The 20865-nt window shown below is 31.5% G+C and overlaps 1 protein-coding gene across 6 annotated transcripts in view; it reads left to right on the plus strand.

Annotated features, from left to right (window-relative positions):
• The window catches only part of sprt (PDZ domain-containing protein sprite), a 37744-nt gene that overhangs the window by 2401 nt on the left and 14478 nt on the right, over positions 1-20865 (plus strand). For 2 of the 6 annotated variants that reach the window (XM_088183071.1, XM_088183070.1), the window contains exons 3-5: positions 3614-3704; positions 13301-13363; positions 18201-18349. In XM_088183071.1, the coding sequence (XP_088039197.1) occupies positions 3614-3704; positions 13301-13363; positions 18201-18349 (303 nt within the window). Of the gene's footprint in view, positions 1-3613; positions 3705-9459; positions 9479-12522; positions 12565-13102; positions 13220-13300; positions 13364-18200; positions 18350-20865 lie in introns of those variants that run through there. The other 4 variants (XM_088183072.1, XM_088183074.1, XM_088183073.1 and 1 more) reach the window with 4 other exon arrangements.

Here is a 20865-nt window from a genome sequence, read left to right on the forward strand (position 1 = left end):
TAAACTTTTGATCGTTTTCTTCGGATTGCCTAACGAAAATAACGCGAAACTGCAATGTGAATCTTCTCATTGCTCATACGACTTGATAGTAAGTATTTATAGCGGGATATACCGTTATAATTGAAGGTGACAGTATGGAGAACATTGATATTTGATCTAACTTGGCGTACTTTTTTGATATTGTTACTCTTGCATTGGAACGTGGTTCATCAGCGACTTTATTCAACAATGCGCAGAAGTTTTTTACAATGTTGTTTTTCTTGTCCAAAATGGCAGTTCAAATTGTTTTGTATGAACCGTATAAGATACCAACTTATTGAGAAATTTCCTTAATAGTGATTCGGTAATTACTTTATTTTTTTCACATTTTTATCGGTGTTGGATGTTATAGGCCGGAAATATCTCTTGCCATTTTCAAAGTCTTTATAGTTTTCTTAGTAAGTTTGTACCATTCATAAACCCTCTGTTTGGACATAGCATCTTTGTCAAAAGCCACCTCAAACTTTTCTGCATTATTCCATTTTTATTGCAACATCTTGGTTTTATCATTTAAAAATAAAATAATGCGTGACAAAACGCGTCATATTTACTTTGCTATCAAACATAAACTACGTTTTTGATATGGCTGGTAATTGAAATGCGCATTATAAACAGTAGTCCCAACGTAAAAAATATCACATCTCGTAAAAGGGTTAATCTGGAAATATATGTTTATACAAGCAAACATTTTTTAAGTCTCCATTGATATGCAAAGTGGTTCATTGATAGTATGTTCAAATGGTAGATGTTCGTTTTTCATATAGTTTTGTTGAAAAATGTTGACCTTCGCTGCAGCTCGCGTTTGCCATTGTTGAACGTGGTATCTCGCAAAGATCGATATCAAGAGTCTTCTCGACCAACATAAACATCAGCCGTGTACTACACGACGATCACGATCACGAGAATAATACGCAGAGGTCCAGCATCGTGATGACCCCGGGTCAAAATCTTTTATCATTTAAATGCGAATGCGGAGAAAAAAACAACAACAACGAAATAAGTAAATCGAATGGGTGCGGTGGGTCGTTTCATTCAATATTGAGTTTGGATTCTTGTAGTGAACTTTAAAGAATAATAGTATAATATAATTTTCAGACCTCGACCGAGTTGTAAATAAAAAATAATTGAAATATCGAATAAGAAACGCCCGAGAGAACATAATTAAAATGTTAACTCAGCTTGAATTAAGCTATACCATTATCTTTACTAGAACGAAAATTAAAGATAATATATATTATAAGAAAACTTGTATGAACCATTTAACAAAATTATATGAAATTAATTTAATTTTACCGTTTAATAGTTGACTAGATATTTCTAAACTCAATTTCTTGCAAGGTTGTTGTGGCGGTTGCGATGGTGCTATGGCATCATTAGAAGGAAGGATTTAGTTTTTTCAGAAGTATTCACAGTTTATGAAGTATAATAGCTTAGAATTATTTAATTGGTTATAACCCAATAATTTATTAAATTGCGTATATTAATACTGAAATGTATATTTACTAAAAAAATATTCATAATATATAATCAAATGAAAAAATATATAATAATTAATTTGATTTTTTATATTAATTTATTTCTCGAAAATAATTATTGTTGTATTTTATAAAAAGAGATAAATAGATCAATTATTAATTTAAAATTAATTAATGAATAAAAAATAACTACATTGAAATCTCAATATAGCGAAGCTCACGGGATCGAAGAAAAAAATTCGTTATACTGAAAATTCTTTATATTGAATGTAAGGAAGATATTATATTGTAAGAAGTATTTTTATTTTATTTTTAATTACCATATTACTACAGCATCAAAATAACCCCTTACAATATTGACAGATCGTCTTTTGTCTATTTTTAAGGATACTGTAATACACAATAATGAACACAATAATATTTGTTAAAAAAATGTTTTATAAAAAAAGTTTGAGGGTCGGTAAAACACTGAATATCGCTTATGAACACATCCGGCACACGCCAAGTCAAGGATGAACTAAATTCTGAGAAATATTGTGTTAAGTTGTAACGTCATTCTTAAATTCGGATCAAAATATTTCGTTATACTGAGATCAGTCTTTGTTACAATGAAAACATTTTTTATGACAGTTTTTCAGGGACAAATTGAAAATTCGTTATACTAAGAATTTCGTAATTTTGGTATTCGTTACAAAGAGATTTCACTGTATATAATTAAAAAATAAGTCAAAAGTGGTGTTACAAAGCTTGCTAGGAAATGAATAATACCCAGAAAAAATAGTTACTGGATTTGGATGAGTTTTATGATATGTTGTATTCTTATTCTTATCTAAATATATAATTAATAGTCAATTTAACTATGATAAAATAAAAATACTATAATTGCTGTATTTTTATTTTATGATTTAAAATATTGTTGCTGCATCTTACTTTTGTTATCTTCCTCTATAACCTGACAAGAGTAAGCCCAATGCGTTACAACAGGGTAAATCTGTACCAACTGGGTCAGTCAACACAGACATAATGAATACCAGCAGGTATTAACCACCTGTACATGTAATTATTAATAAATTATTATGTGTATTATAATTTATTATCAATAAATGTCACTATTTTTCGCATTTTTATAAATAAATATTCAAGTCTGCTGCCTGACTACGTTATTCCGAACTTCACTTGAATTATAATATTATTATAAATTATAGCCTGTACCTTAATATACATATGCTAGTATTTTTTTTTTCAATTATTATAATGATTTTAAAATAAAATAAATTTGTGTACAAAATTACCTACTTATAAAATACAACAATAATATTTTCGAGAAGCTAGCATGCCAGCTGGAAGTAGATTGGCGGGTCACTGGTACGCGACGACTGACATTACAGTCCACTAGCGCCTTACCGTTTACACAGAGCCAGCAACTAAAATAATTGTTATTGCGAAAAAGCGCTACACACCTTGCGCTAGTACGGTAGTGTGGTAGAAGGGGGAGCTGGCGTGCCAGTAAACAAAAATATTTGTTCTGCTGGCGTGCCAGTGGCGCACCGGCTTCTCCAGGGACTCGCGTTAAGCGTTTACACGGTGCTAGTCGTTGGCATCTAGTGACTGGCAACCTCGACTGGTATCGTGTAAATCAGCCTTTAGATTTGAATAAAATGAATACAAATGTTGGAGTTGAATTTTGTTATAAAAATAAATTTAATTATATTCATTTGATGTTAACATATGAATAAGTATATCTGAAAATGAAACTAATTTTACCGGACAAAGATTATATCTGTTCATAATGATTTCTTGTTGGCGATATGTTCATCGAGTGTATAATCGTGACATTGCATGCAGAAAAACCTCCTCGGAAAACTGCTGAAACGACTGCAAATTCAATTACCGACAACAATAAACAGATTAGTCTCAAAAATAACGCGGTAACCCAATTTACAAGATAGTTAACTTTAATAGAATCTAGCTAACGGAGTCTATTGAAAGCGTGTGTGCGAGCCGAGGTTAACGCGTCAGATGGTTAAAATGCAAATTTTCTCGTTAATGACGCACACACATTTATTAGTATTATTAACGAAAAATGTACAATATTGCAGGTCTTCGAAGAGAGCTGCCATTTTGCACTCGGACCATTACGAGGAGGCGGGCAACACCGACGCCAAAGATTCTATCACGTCCGGTTCTAATGTGAGTATGTATACGCATCAAAAGCCGCCATGTCCAACTCGTTAATTGCGCGAAATTGTGTTAATGTCATTCCCATGGATGAATTTTGGCGAACGCGTCTGATATTCTACTGTAATATAGCAATAAAACGTAATTGGCAATCGATTTTTGAGGCAGTGTAACTGAAACTTATTGTAAATTTAACGCTCAATTATATATATATAAAAACGTGAAAGCAATGTCTTTCATGCTTCATTAAAAATATATAAAAATTGGGTACATTGATACGCATTGATATGTATATTTATAACTAAACATACAAAAAACAGAGCATGGTGAAGTTTCTTTAATTTATTTATTTTCCAACCCGTGTTGTTTGCTTACAACGTTGTAAGATACTTACTCAGAGCTCTTGAAAGTGGTTAACCCTTTGATTGCCGAGAGTTTTGGGAAAACTATTTTAATCAAATTATTATATATTAAAACTGTATCCAATTTATTTTTTAATAATGACCTCGGATCTGGCAATTCTTGCCAAGTATCAAAAGCCGATATATCGGATTTTGGAAATCCAAGGGTTAGAATTAATTTCCTAATGCGAAATATATTTAGAATTAAATCTGATTCAAACCCACTAAGAACTGGATAATATACCGACATAAATAAATAAGTAATCAATTAATAAAAAATGTTTTTGACCATTTTTAACTCACAAAAAATTAAAAGGTTCTTTAATATATTATAACTCGATATGCAAGTTAATAATTGCTTTAAGGAACTAAAAAATATATTAGACACTGTATATTTGTATTTATTTAGGAATATACAAGCAAAACATTGTATTATTATTCTGTTGAAGGACAAATTATTTATAATTCCAAATACAAAAAATATAATTTGTGAATTGTAAAATATTATGATCGTGTTACGTGTTTTATCATATTTTTGATAAATATACATATGTGTATGTACATAAAACATTGAGAGGTAATTATTTAAAATGAAGGTGAATCATGTAATTGATAATTATTATATAAAAATGGTATGTTGTTTTTATATATTTTACTTAAAAGACTCTTAGGGTAAATGTTTATAACAATTACATATAATGTCAATAAACAATTACTATACACCCCACTTTCAACTTATAATTGAAAAAAGGCTATATATTACTTAGATATTTAAACCAACAAAAAAACAACATAATCAGTACTATGTATATACTTTATTCAAGTATATGTTTGTAAATTTATTATTATAGAAAAATAAACGTTTTATAAAAAAAAACGTTTTGAACGTAACAACGTTTTAAATAGACAACTTATTGCAAATATTTTTTTATTAAATTTTATGTCCATATAATATATTTAACACTAAATTGTTATAATTCAAGCATAATATATGATATTAATTATTAATATTCAGTTTTATGACACATTAATATATGGTTTTTAGTAATAAAAATTAGATTACCATTTTCATTTAAGTTATACGTTTAATTTAAATAATAAAATCCGGTGAAAACACATACCCACATTCCATATAACAAAGCAGTCTCCTTTGAATACATTGAACGCAATCTTCAGGAGCTTCCTCTTCCAGACGCATTCTTCAAGATTTGTTTTTAATAAAAAAAATCTCTCGGGCCGTAGGTCGTCATCGTTATTTTTTTGCTCCTTCCATGTTATTATTTTGTAACCGAATGAAGCAGGAACTCGCCTTGTGCTTCTCGTGAGATCTCAGATAGGCCCTTGATCCTTTCCTCGCACAGTTTAAATCTAATATCATTATAATACAATAAAATTAATTATATTCGAGTGTTATAGATTTAAAATTTATGTATTATAAACGTATGCATATTTTTATTATATTTAAATTAATATATTTAATGCACTCTTTATCGTATCGAGTTTCACGCTTATACGCGTCGATGTCTCTTCTTGCGTTTTTTTTATTTTATTGGAAATATATTGAAAAATATTAATGAACTTTTACACAAAGCCTTCAGACGTGTGAAAATCGCAAATCCAAGCAAATTATTGTGGGTAAAACAGGTGTAATTGTTGTTCAAGTTTCGTTCTGCTTGGTCGGCGTTGGAAGAAGAACAACCTTTGTTCGTTCTCTACCGGCAAAAAGCTCATATATCGAGGAAAGTACCCTCAAATGACCTCAGCGTGTGTCAGAGGTCCGGTGCTTCTCTGAGAGGATCGTGATGTTTTGCTCGCGTCCCATTATGCAATTTTACGGACCGTACAACAACAACGTATTGCTGAGTTAGCCGGAAGCGTAAACCTTAATTAGTTTATACACGTACGAATAATAATATTCAAAGTGTATATTGTAATTTTTATACATCCATATATTTATAACAATTAAAAAATAACGAGTGCTTTTATTAGTTGTAGCAACTAACCAAGGTTGTGATAACTATAATCCATGAGATGTACGGCTGCTAAATAAACATTAAATTATATTAGCAATAAAAACATTGCTCAGAGAAAGCTTGTCTATATATGTACATATATGTTTATTGCATCTCTTTGGGTTATTTAGTGCCGTAAGATAATGTTTAAGATAGTAAAAGTTATGTGCGACTTATTCTCGATTTTTTTTGTTTAACTTTCTTCTTTTACTTCTCATCGAATTAATTGTTGCTTCGACTCGTATCATTACAAGCTCAGACGTATAATTAAAGAAGCGCGTGATTTAATCCAAAACGACATTCTCTCTCTACTAATAATCTACTAATTAAATTTGCTTGAGTTTATTAAAAAAAATAGTCCGTTAAAGTACAGCGCGTTTGACCGTATAATAAACTGTTACTCACGTATGCTTCGGGGAAAATAATTAAATCTTATTAAAAATATATACGTAAGTAATGATATTATATGTTCATCAAATGATCACCGAAACCGTTGCTGTATATATTAGATAAGGAAAGACAACTGTTTATATTATTTTTAATAAGTAGTCTTTTAAATATGTATAAAATCATTTTACTAACAGTTATTAAATACTTTTTAGAATTTCACTGTTGCAACTATATAGCATTAATTTATATTGCTATAATTTTGCTAAATATTAAAACCATTAGTATGTGAGTTTAATCTAAAAAGTACTAATGAAATACTAGTAAATAATATATATATTGAATTATGTAAAAAAAATATTGTTCGATATTTATTATATGACATTTTTCTCTAGATTTTTTTAAGCCGAGCTACGAATACTTAAATTTTTGATTAGTTGCCATTTTGAAACAACACGGTTGATCAGACTGGCTAACAATCTTAACTGAGATACTTATAAGATATTTTTAGAATTAGTTTCATGTATGACTTCCATATTATTTAAATTACGGCAGTAATCGTGTGCTCAAATTTCGTTATACCCCACAAAAATACAAAAAAAAAATTTTTAATTTTTATTATAGAAAGTTTAGACCTCTTTACTTTTTTCTCAAACATTTTTTTAACGAAGCTACAATTGTTTTTATAGCAGAAATTTTAAACATGACAGTGGTTCAGACCGGTTATTGAATTCAGCCGAGTTTTATTTTTAGAAAAAAGTTAAAAGTTAATATGATAACTACGGCAGTTAATGTGTCCATAAATTTTGTTATTTTACGCATGCATAAACGACAAAAATAATGTTTTTTAATTTTTAAAGTTCAAAACACAGAAGTTTATTTATGAGTGAAAACAGTTTTAATACGGTCGTTAAATATGTACAGTAAATATCGTTTGTTTCTTAATCGTCTCGGAAATCAATGTAACTGCTGGGTCAGATCTGACAATCGAGTTGGAAGCAAAGTTTTTCTTACGTGTCGATTCGGCGTAAGCGCCGCTGGATGCAAGTTCAGAGATTAACTCATGAAGTGTAAAGAGCGATAATATCTTACCACCGATTTTTTGAGCAATATCGATTCGATCACAGATACGAATTTTGCAGACAGGATCTTTCAGTAGTATTTGGTAGAAGTTATTGATGCAGCTTCTTGACGGAAGTAGCGCTCCGATGGTGTTTTTCATAACTAGAATAAATGTCATTTGATTATTCAAAAATAAATCGTATACTATTTTTAACGGCAATGCGTTGTCTATAAATATGACATTACAATTTTATTAACCGGTATTTTCACGATTCATATAGTTGGTGTATGGTTGATTTTTAATCTCTTATAGTGTAACTGTTGAAAAGGTTAGCTGCGATCAAGCGTTGATCAGAACAGTAAACACTCGATGAATAGTTATTTATAAGGTATATGATTTATTTTTTAATAATCAAATGACATTTGATCTAGTTCCGAAAAACACCATCGGAGCGCTACCATCGCACTTAACCTGTTCAACATTTACACCATAAGAGATTAAAAATCGACCATACACGTTCTATATAAATCGTGAAAATATCTGTTAATAAAATTTGTAAATCTTATTCATATATCTAGACATCTTTGGCATTCTAAATTAAGATGAACATCATTATAGTTTATGATTGATTTATTTTTATATAATCAAATGACATTTGATCTAGTTACGAAAAACACTACTGGAGCGCTAATATCTACTTTTCTCAATGCACGAAATACGTTAAACAGATAATTTTCATAATTCATGAATTAAGCAAGGGGCTTGCACTTTTTATGAATTAGGCAATTCTTTTCTCATTTCACGCAATAAGCGATTTCAGCTATTCGGTTCAACATACATCTATGTATATAAATGTGTGTATTAAATGCTTGAACTAATTTATATAATAACTATTTTGTTGTTCGAACTATCATATTTTCTATTAAACTGTGTTGTGGTAAGATTTGTAATATATCTTTAATTAATTAAAGATGGCTTCGTATTTTATTCCTTATTTCAAATAGAAAAATTCGATTCACAGTTCAGTGAGTTACAAATCCGACTTAATTCCAACCACTATACATACAAAAGATTATACTGTTAATTCCCAGCGTATGAATTTGGTATGTGCGTGCACTTAAATGACGCAAATGATTTCGTATGCGTAAAAAATGCAAACATTAAGAACAGATAAAAACTAAATAAATTCTGAGACGTTTCTCAATCTTTAGCTCGCGCTCGTCTTTAACAATAAATACTTAATATTTCAATATAAAAACAATTAACGTCAATTTTACGCTCAATTTATTCACTGAGCTTTTCATTAGCTACAACTTATATGGCAGGACGGAGACAAAATGGCGACCGGTTTTCATCACTTCGCGGTGAAATATCGTTATTGCCTATACAGGCAATTAATTATAAGAAAAAATGTAAAGACGCACACGCGTGTTGATTGGCTTTAATTTACCTGAATTTTTCATCACCTCTCAGTGCCAGAACGACACGCTGGAGAACCAAATTGCACGATGATTAATCATGTTTTCATACGGAAACGTTCCGCAATCAATTTAACGACTCGTATATAAATTATTGTATCTATTTATGTGTGTTTCTTCATCAAAGATTTTCTTAAAAAGTCATCGCTAAAGAAAGTGTGAAAGATACAAATCGGTCATTGGCGTCCTACAAACTTCAATTCGCAAATTGTGCTAAATGGAATGGTGCACAGTTTGAAAAGCGCTGGTCGTCATTTTTAACGTCAATCTAGAATGCAAATTGCGCACAGTTCTCCGCAATATGCCTATGGGTTAGTTATTTTAATGTCATTTCAAAAATTGCTACGTGTATTGTAGAACAATGGCAATTATGTATATTAACCTATGAGTAAATATTTTTTGGTTAATGTTTAAAATGGCATTGATCGGTTATCCGTAACATATGGTAAGCGAACGGTACAATGTATGTATCACACGTGTCTATCATTATTTATATGGAGCAAACATTCCGATATAATACAATAATAAAAACCACAACACCTAATTCATTTCGTAATAAAACTATTTTCCTCAGGTATATGAATATCAATCCTCAGTATTAAAGATCTCATTGTGTCTCAATTACGTAGATACACGTTCTCATTACTAGTTATTTTAATGGTCATTTTAACGTATAATAAATGTATATAATTGGTTAGTGAATAAAAATAATAAAGAAAATATCATATAATAAAAAAAATGGTAAAAAAAGTTATATTTTAAAACATGATATGTGTTGAAAAGTATATTAATATATCAATCAACACTTGCGAATTAGTAGTATCACAGATAATGAATTAAACGTTAAAAAGCGCTAAATGCAGTGCAAAACGATGAATCCAAAAAAGCTATTGTTCGCTATTATATCAGATTTATAATATTATGCGCTATGTAGATTATAATAATTGTTGTGTAATTAATTTAAAAATACACACTTCAATGCTCAGCAGATAGACGATCCAAACGAAAAATTTGTTTTTCACACGTTTGAGTGTTTTAGATGCAATCAGATTGGAACGTATTTTTTTGCTGTATTAGGGCTACCAACGTATTTTATTTAAGTTAATATATATATTATTTTCTTGTAGTTTTTATCCCGTTTATAATTTCTATTGCAGTAATAGTCGAACAATAGTGCAGAATTTGCACGTGGGTCGCAAACTGTTAAGGCGCCAAGGCAAAGCGAGACGATCGCAATGCGCTTCGCATTAATAACTCCCACGGGAGAGTTAATAAGATATGTCAATATATTTCACACACATTGCCGTTTCGAATGTTGAGAAGAGATGGTAAAAAACGCGATTAAAATTCGCAGACGGACCCAGCACGCGACCGAAGACGTTACAAAATCGCACGCGACCGCCGTTTATTATCGGCAAAAAATGCATTAAGCGAGAACCGGTAAGCTCTGAATATAATGGCATTTTTCGAGGCATTTCGAGGGGTGAAAAGGGGTTAAAACGGCGACAGCTGCTTAGTGGGCTCGGTCGTTGTACCCCGATAAAGGGGGTGCTGAAAATATTTATACATTATTGTATAGATTTAATTAAAACGGTAACATCTAGAAAAAAATGTATTATGTTAGCGCATATGATGTTTGCAATTTTCATGTATGCGCAGCTGCAGTGTTTTTATGGCCAAGTGTTATGAAATAGAATAAACAATGTGATAATTATAGTGGATATACAAATTAGCAATACCACTTCGATTGACTGTATTTAATAATAAAATAAGTTTAAATTGGATATGTCAAAGAGTTAAATTGCATAATTTGTAAACTTCGTTAACAAGCAAACGCATGCACATTAGTCATGAAATATGAATGCTAAATAAAAGTATTTTCTATAAAGACCATCATGACGCATTGGGGAAACCTGTAAATTCATGATTGTCAGATTTAAAATAAATAAATAAATTTAGTAAGTACACAATCTATGATTTGAAACATTTATTTTATCAAATGTGATGTATACGGATGGTATTATCAATATCGTCAACAGAATCGCGGATTATTTTTCTTATATTATTCATTTTAAATAGGAATTTTAGAGACTAATTCCAAATAGGAAATCATCTCTTCTTTACTTTTTACGGTTACCGGATTATTACGTAAACGAAAATTGCGCACACTAAAATTCCACATAGTGAAAATTCTGAACATATCTGATTGTTTGACTGTCAAATATATTTTACTTTTAATTCAACTTTTCTCTATTTTTAAGTAAAAAATGTTTAGGTATAGAAAATGTAAGTGTATCATACCAATGTAAATAATTGTAAAATACTTTTAAAACACGATATTTTTAAATACCCAGACATTATTTCGTATATATATTTACGTATTTTTAAATATACATATGTATTATTGTATAATCATCTATGATCAGAATTTTTGTTCTTTAAAATTTTTGCTGTGCGCAATTTTCGTTTGAACAATAATCACCGTATCACTTTGTACCTATTGTTTGATATAAGATATAGAAAAAGTTTTTTATTGAACCTTTTAGTTTGTGATTGCAGAAATGTACAAAAGTGACTCCCATTCATAATAAAGTAGATAAGACGACGATAACTACATACCTACCTAATAATATTATACTAAGCACGATGAGCGACATTGATTCTTGTTTGATTCTTATATGTTTCTCATGTTATATTTTTTCTTATTTTATAGATTTTTATCTGATAAATATTTCTGACTTCTTGAAACGCCCCATTAATAGATATAAATAATTTATCTAAATAAAGAGTTGTGAGATACATATACAAAAAAAAGCAAGGAAGCGTGAATTTATTAGCGTGTAGCACAATACAACTTTCAACATGTCTATTAATATATAGCTTTACTCTCAGCACCGACAAAATTATACATAGATATATTTTAAATTACTATAACCAATTACTCGTTGACCAAAAACACGTTCTATCTCTTGACATTCTCGAAAGAGGTAATAAAATTTCTCGAATACTCGAATATATTTCCTAACGATGTATTTTAGGTACTATTTGGTTAATCATCGACAATTGGTGGTTTATGTTTTATCATGCAATGAAGTGCCGCAAGGAACAAGTTTTGGTCCAGTGTTATTCTTTATGTTTATAAATGACATTTACCAGTCGTTTTGAATACATTAATTTTTAACACAGATAAAACAGATAATTTTACTTGATCTGTGAGAAAAATACAATTTTCTACAGTTGTAATTTCTTCGTATTTTAGCTGCTTTCAAAGATTATATTCTATATTTTTTATCGATACTGAGATAAATTAGCAAGCTTTTTAATCGATCATATATTTTAAATGTATTGTTTTTTATTTATGTATTATAGTTATAGGATATTATTTTATGTGCAGGGCGCATTAGCGTTAAGCTGTTAGGCTCTGCCCGTGTATTTACAAATAAATAATGCATGGTCGCAATTCATGGTGTTATGTGCCTTCGAGAAGAAAAAACACTCGTGTACATGGCGCATACGCGGACCAATTCGAATGTAATGTATATTAATAAAATGGACCGGTTCACGCGTCGTTTTTATTGTATATTCATTGAAAGTTTTTTCATCCCATTCCATAAAACGCTTCCGACCGGTTTTTCCATTTTGTTTACAAAATGTAGATTGTAAATATCGTCGCGGCGCGTTGCGATGAAACGCGGGCGATTCGCTCGTCCTCTATGTGGCGAACTTGAACTCGGATGCCCACAACTCTCGCTTCCCGATGGCTTCTGCCACTTCTGTGCTGGCTCGTGTTATGCGATTATTACGACACCGTTTGGGCGTTCTGTGACCGAATAAATCCTGTTGGCCGCCATCGGAAAGATTGCGACCGGTTTTTTCCTCTTTGCCGCGGAACCAAAAGTCGGACGCTATGAAAACGGTTTACGACGTCAAAACATCCGCAACATAATCATAATAACTCAATAAGCGGACGCCATTTTCATCTCTGTTCAAAACAATCCGTTTTCATTTTGACATATTTGGTCTAAACGTCACGATCGATGACGGATTTATTAATATAATTTTAGATAATAAAAACAAAACCATATTGATGACCGTATCTGGAATTAAACAAACATAGTTGATACGAACGCGTATTAATATTCGGCAAATAATCAATCACGAGTGACAGACAACGCCATTAAAACGCGTAAAATTTAAATTTTGGTCATCAATCTTCCGTTCAATTATTCATATGACAACATTAATTATTTTTCTTCGTTTGTTTCAGCATCATTTCTCATCGGTGATAGGGGTGCCGAGAATGGCCCAGTTGGAAACACTGGAAGCTAAGGTATTTTCCAATTTTTTATTGTTAAATTATTTTACGATAAATGATTTGCTTATTTAAGCGTTTCGATCAGTCTTCCCCAATAAAATTTTTAGGCGATTTGCATTAGGATATTATAAATCAGTGTATTGACTATTAAATATAAATTAAAAATTGTGGACTTTTTTTGAATTATATTATTTATGAATTCTCCGATGGATTTCAATCTAATTTTTCTAAATAATCTTTGGTATTGACACAAAATACACTTTTTTTTGTAAGTTATGCGTGCTAGCTAAACGTATCAATAAAAAAATAAATAATTTCAAATATGCACCCCAATACACGTTTCTCTTTGGTTTTCCTGACAAGTAAATGTGCAAATACGACATCTTTATGGTGAATATTCGCTTATACAAGTTTATTTCACTTCAGATATTTTATTTACTGATTAAATTATTACGTGTTGTGTCCCTTGAGCCCCCGTGAACGCGCTTTCTCGGTGTAGCCAGTGTAGCTCCGGTCTTGTTGATTTTATAACAACTTTTTTTAAATAACGTTGTGTAGCGGCCTTTTTTTATACTTTTTATTCATTCATTATGGCCAAAACATGGCGAAACACTGACGTGACGGCGGCGAGGGGCAGCATATTCTTTTGGTGGACCTCGACAGTAAGACAACGGCGGTGGTTCCTCGTCCACCGTTCACTCGTATATATTTAAATAAAAAAACTTGTAATTATTTCATACTACCACCATCATTCCGCCAAAGTTGTTTAATTTTGGGTTTGATAAAAGCTATAACGCAACAAAGGTAACTAAAAATATTTGTGGTCAAGGAAAAAGTCAAGGATGATTTCCTAAATTCCGATCTGAAAATTAATACAGCCGATAAAAAAAGGCAATGTTCAACGTCTTCAAGATGATAAGTTAAAGGAGATTATTTCGAGAACCCTTCATCATAAATTAGGGACATTGCACTATCATAACATGCTTGCACCGTCTTTGGATGGTTTGTAGCCTAAAACTTATCAACTTTAATGAAGCTTATGAATTTGAATAAATTAATATATTATTCAAGTACGAATTTTCGTTTTAATTTCTTAGATTACAGCTAAGTCGGGCTTTAAATGTGAAAATAATACCTACATTTGAGCAAAAGTATTGATATATTTTATGTACGTTAAGAGGATTTGTTAGGGATTTTGGCAATCTAGATAATTTAGATAGGCAATAATGCAGACTTTTCTACGTCGCACATGTTCTATAATATATATTAAAATACATATTTACAGCACTGATAATCAGCTTTGTTACATTATTACCATCCAAGGGTAATTTTGTCAAAAATTAATTAGTGAGGTGATTTTCCGCACCACTGAATTATGAACTTCTAATTTTTTTAATATTATACCTAATATATTTGCTTGATTTTATAATTCTCCAAATATATTTTCTTCATTGAAAGTTATTGGGTTACACAAATATTTTTCGGAATGCAACACAACGACTCGTTTTTGGCCGAAAGAACCAGTTTGCTGCCCTAGGCGCTCGCGGTTCGTCCCTAGACCCGCTTGCGATCTTAACGCCGAAAATCGTGACCATTGAACGATAGCGTATAAGAAAAAACGTATATGGAACATTTCGTGATCGTTATTTGACGACGAACGGCGTTGCACAACGTTCCACAAACCTAAAAAAAACAATAGCGGCAAGGCAATTAATCACGCCATTGTGTCAAAGTTCCTCCCCCTCTTTAATATAAATAGTTAATTTGGCGTATTTTTACGATCGATATAAATTCAAGTCGTATCCGTTATTGCGAAGCAATAAATTGTAGTAGTAGTTAAACCTATTCAGCATGACTGTAATGCGATTTTTTCGCATGTCGTTTTACATGGGAAAATCTCATATAATCTCATTCGAGGGGACATACAGGTCCGAAAATGGACCGCCGTTTTCCCCGTTACGACACAGCCGCACACCGTTACTATAATAGAATCCCATGTCGCTCCATTACTTTGCCATCGTTTATCCGTTTCTCATGGCTGTGTTGTTGTTGCTCGCTCTCGAGACCATCTCACCTGTTGTCGTTCGAGCAGACTTGAATGGGCGAAAATAACAAATGGCCGCGAGCAACAAAGGTCTCGTAATTTATGTGGCCAAACTGCGGCAAATGATGATTAGCAGGAAACGAGAAATTTTATATTGTGTCTACATTGGGTATGTTTTAAAATTTTCGAAATCGAAAGTTGTATAACGGCCCACGAACGCGCGATATATCAGACAAATACCAAAGCAGCATCACAAATTTGACCTGTAGTAGATTGCAGTGTTTTCATCTAACGCGTTATGAAACGCTTGTTACGTCCCAATGATAACTTTTTGCTTACTGGGTTAGATGAAATGTATACTGTTTTTATTAATTAAAAGCGTGCTGTTTGTACCACATGTTTCGAGAGAACAATGGTTGAATTTTTTCACCGAGCTAAGATTAGACCGCCCTCTGAGTAGATAAGACTATACATACTCATTCGTTCCCCTATTTTAAAGTACAATAATTAACGGTACCATATGACGGTTTAATCCCTACATTGTCTCAGAATGAGAACGTATCTAAATGGAATACCTATGTATGTACGATAGAGACGTTAGATTACTAGGAATATTAACATAAATACGTGTATGAAGATAATACAATTATTTAATGACATTGAAATCATCGAAAGATTTCAGTAATGACATTTTTAAATAGTGCTTTTCGACTCAATTTTAATAAAAAAATATACAATAAAGTTCATAAGAATATACCTAAGCGCGTAAATTTTGTCAGTGGCTCTCATATTTCGTCATTTTCATATTTAACTATTTGTTTAATGCTTAAAAGTATAATTATATTATTAGCTGCTTATAATTATATGAAATAATAATAAATTACACTGTACACATATTTTCTCACAGAGATAAGATCTTGTTTTATATGTAAATTATTATTAAAAACTATTTAATATCAGCTGTATTATTAGATTTTTCTTTTTTTTTTAATTTGTAAGCAAGAAATAAAAACATAAATTTATTTTACAACGCATAATTTACCATTTTTAATTAGGTAGTAGATTTCGTAATAAAAATAATATTATTATATGAAAATATGTAATTCCAACAATTCGATAATATAATGCTGTAGAGATATTAAAAAATTGGCAAAATTTCACGATTATGCATTAATGAAAGTTTACAGAGATTAGAATTAGTTGGTTTTTAATCTTCAAGAACAACATACTTCATTATCTTGATTGTTAAGTTGTTCCGAAAAACATACATATATAATCATTCAAAGTTTGAATTTTATATACATATGTATGTATTGTTTAGTCAGTTTAGTCAGTCACCACTAGGGATTCCAATCCCGGGATCCCGAATCCCGGGATCCCGAACGATTTTCAATACCCGATGAGTCCCGGGATTATAAAACATAATCCCGAATTTTTCGGATTGGTTGATTTATCAAGCACAATCGAATTATTATCGACAACATCGTTATATTTCGTGTACAAACTTGCGCGAGTTGCACGTGTCATCTGTGAATCTTTGAAGCTGTGAGTCTGAACGTGCTTTTTCAGCAGCAGGCTGCTTAGGAACCAAAATCAGATCAAGGCTAAATGATAAAACACTTGATGCTTTGATGTTACTTCCTGAGTTTTATTCAAAATAATGTTTTCAATTAATTGTGTCTATGAATGTACATACCTATGTACATACATTGTCAAAAGTTCATTTTTTTCTTCTCAAATAAATATATAAGACCTTTCCTTTTTTATTTTTATTATATTATTTTCTATTTTAAGTCCAAGACTAAAATTATACGTACTTTATACATTGTACGTTATAAAAAACAGATGTAAAAATATATTGTATTATTCATTTTAAATTATTTTTATCGATAAAATAACATGAAAATTATCCCGGGACTGGTCCCGGGATCCCGGGATCGACTAATTGCAATACCGAAATCCCGGGATCAAAATTTTGGCCCGGGATTGGAATCCCTAGTCACCACTAATGTTCAGGACATTGGTAGCTCTTCATACAAAATATATGGACATTGGTTGTTTTTTCAAAAGTGGTGATATTTTTGCCTTTATTTTTTGTGACAATGTTGGTTCTACGATTTTTTTTTCTTAACGGAAAATAAAATAAATTTCTAAAAATGTTGACATTGGCACTTTTTCATATAAGGTATTCAATTGTATATAATAATAGTAATGTAAATTAAGCTACATAACATACATCTACATACATCCAGAGCAGTTACTTTTTGATATTTTTTTACTAATAAATTATTATTAAGAAAAAGAAAAAATAAAAGTAATGGAACATAATTTAAATTTATTTATAAACATTAGATAGCAATGATAATAATTAAATGCTCTTATTTAATATAAAATATAAGAAATGTACCCAAACATTAAAAGAGTTCTGATGATATTCCTGACGATGTCAGTAACCATGGAGATTTAGTGAGTTAATAAATTAATAGATCGCGCTCAAAATCTTACTTTTATCTTAGTGTAACTAACAACTCATTATGTATTTAAATTATTTTTATTATTACTACCTTATTAGTGAACTTCAGACGTCTTTAAAACATATAATAATCATGGTAGATAAAAATCAGATAATAATCAATGTCGGGCATCGTGTTTCGTACGCTTCATAAAATTATTAATATATATTAAATATTGAGTTTTGTCAGGGTTATTAAAATTTAAAGATTTTTTACTATCAGCGTTAGTAAAACCTCTCCTTGATTTGATATTCCAGACATTGGTATTAATATTAACGCACTTTATTTTTTCTAGATGGCCAACATTGAAGTGTCCCTGTCGACGGCCCCGCGGAGGCGGAAGAGCGGTTCGCTGGGTGGGCGCTCTCGCGACACCCCTGCCAAGGAGTCGGACCCCCTGCGAGCTCAGCTCAAGGACAAGGAAAACATGATTCAGAGGTTAGCGTAAGTACTGTCTCGGTTCGAGTCGTTAACGTCTCGGCACCGGCAATTTATCGTCCATTCTCGGTCGCAGATAAAAATCGCATTACCTTAACCCCAACCGAAGCATGAGGTGTTAGAACTTAATAAGAAGTGTGACATCAAAAAACATAGACCCGTGCCGGTGGCGTGCGTGGAACGAATCTCTGTAACGCTTTTTGGAACAGTTTTTCTGTTATTTGGTTTTTTGCGTCGGTTAGGTTTACCGCTAGGCGGTCAGCGTCCTGCCATTTTTACTCAGTCATACATGCGCGAGTTATTCCAATCAACATTGTGCTGAAATCATAATGAAACAACTGTAGCTTACTTGCTAATAACATCAGAGCAACAGTGCAATGCTAGTTTAATTAAACCGAATCTGAGTTGTGTTTAATTAAATATGTGGAGCTATAAGAAAGCTTCTTAATGTTGCACCCCCCAATACCGATAAAACATCAAAAGGAATAGGTTGTAATCTAATTTATAGTATCCTTCTATAAATTTTGAGTTGTACAATCGATTATTTTGCCACAAAGATCGGTTTTATTAGAAACTTTTTCATGTCCATTTTAAGATTATTTCCTCATCTTCATTATATACTGAACTATTTTTAATATAGTACTGATTTTAATTAATCTTTACTGCATTGATCTAATTCGTAATAAGAGCATATTACTGATTATTTTCGCCCGATGTCAGGGTGTAGAAATATCCATGAAGCTGCAGCTTAAATACTTTTCCATCGAAGGGATAAAAATACCCAGGATAGTTTTATAATTCACCGTCTTCACTGAAGTGTCGTCACAATCCGTTGAAATGAGTATCTTCCATTCCGAAAAATAAGAAGCGCCCCTAAATCATTTCGATCTGTAGATTTAGCACAGTTGCTTTGAGATATGTTTACTGTATCTTTCACCACCATGACTATATTGTATATAATATATAATAGTGTACATTTATTTTTCACTTTTACTCAACCTAAAACTGTCCTCCAGCTCTTGTGTCAATTCATGCGTGCTAGACGCATGTTTTTCGGTCAAAAACGGGTTTTCAACAGCTATACGACTCCATACACCTATTTCTCTAAAGTTTTCCGTATTTATGTACTTATCAAATGTTTCGCAAATACTCATTAGTGATACTCACTGCAGTTTTACACTTATTATATTTATAATAAGCGCATAAATTGTATCACCCGATCTTCACTAAGTGTACCCAATACTAAGTGACCCAATTTATTGCACCTATTTCTAGACTTTGAACTGATAATTGGATATAACCTACATACTGTAAAAAATCTAGTCGATAACCTAATTGATAAATACACAATAATATTGCATTTTTAACTCAAACTAAATTGTGTGTCAAACGTAACTATATTGTCGATTAGTTGTATATGCATAGTAGATCGTCAGTTGGGTTAGATATCTTAGTAGAAACTATACTAAATGATAAAATGTAGTGAGATAATATTATAATAATAGTCATATAGTCATGAATCACATATTTTAAATTTTGTTTAGTTTCTAGAATAAATGAACAAGTGAGTAATATTGCTATTTTTTCTGTTTCAAATTGCCGCAATTTTTGCTTGTGTTTTTTTTTCATAATAAAAAAACACAAAGTAATGATAGTTCAGGGACTGCTTGAGACTACTATTGAAATTAACGACAAAAAGTTAAACACAATGGTCAATTTTCGTCGGAATTGCTCGTGTCGAATGGCACAATACGTGCCCATTAAGCTTATTTTTATGAGGGTGGTGCTGTTGAAAGTAGCCCGATAAGTGCCACTTAACAGTGCGTGAATTTCATTGGATTCTTTTGCTTAGCATCTATTTATATATTTTTTTACATAACATTTTCACACCGGCTCTATTACCGAATCACAGCGACGTATAATAAATACTATTGACGTTTATTATTATTTTATGGCGCGTATAAACTCTAAATTTAAAGCGAAGAGTTATAGGGAGAATGGCAGACGTGCCACCCTAAATGTTTAGCTCGTTGTTTACGGCCGCTTCTAAGCTGCTCGGACCCGTTCTTCTGGTCGGCGAGATTCCTAATCTGATTCTCGCATTGTTCGATTTGAGAATTTTAAAAAGAGAGAGTGTCTCCGGTTGGGCAACGAAGCTTGTTGCCCAAATGTAAATTGTTTTTAATTGTAAAAAGGCCTGACCGAAGGTACGTAACTTTTATGTGCCGAGTTGAAAGGTGTGTTTGCAAAAGGTTAGAAATTTCGGATCGCGCCGTAGAACTCAAACCGGGGAGGTCCGGTCGGCTTGCGTTAAAAAACTGGTTTCTTTATTTTTATTAATACGCCTATTGTGTGTTGAAGAAGTGGTCAGATAATTTATGTTTATATTTACACCGCGAGACGTCGACAAAGGGCAAAAGGCCAGGGTTGGATGTCGATTGAAAGAAATGGCAGGGATTATCAAACCAGACCAGTATTATTCTATATAAACTTTTACTAGTGTAAAGTTTTTATATATAAAT

This window comes from Plectrocnemia conspersa, unplaced genomic scaffold (assembly GCF_051122295.1).
Source record: "Plectrocnemia conspersa isolate PC_06_02 unplaced genomic scaffold, ASM5112229v1 ptg000003l, whole genome shotgun sequence".
NCBI classification, from domain to species: domain Eukaryota; kingdom Metazoa; phylum Arthropoda; class Insecta; order Trichoptera; family Polycentropodidae; genus Plectrocnemia; species Plectrocnemia conspersa.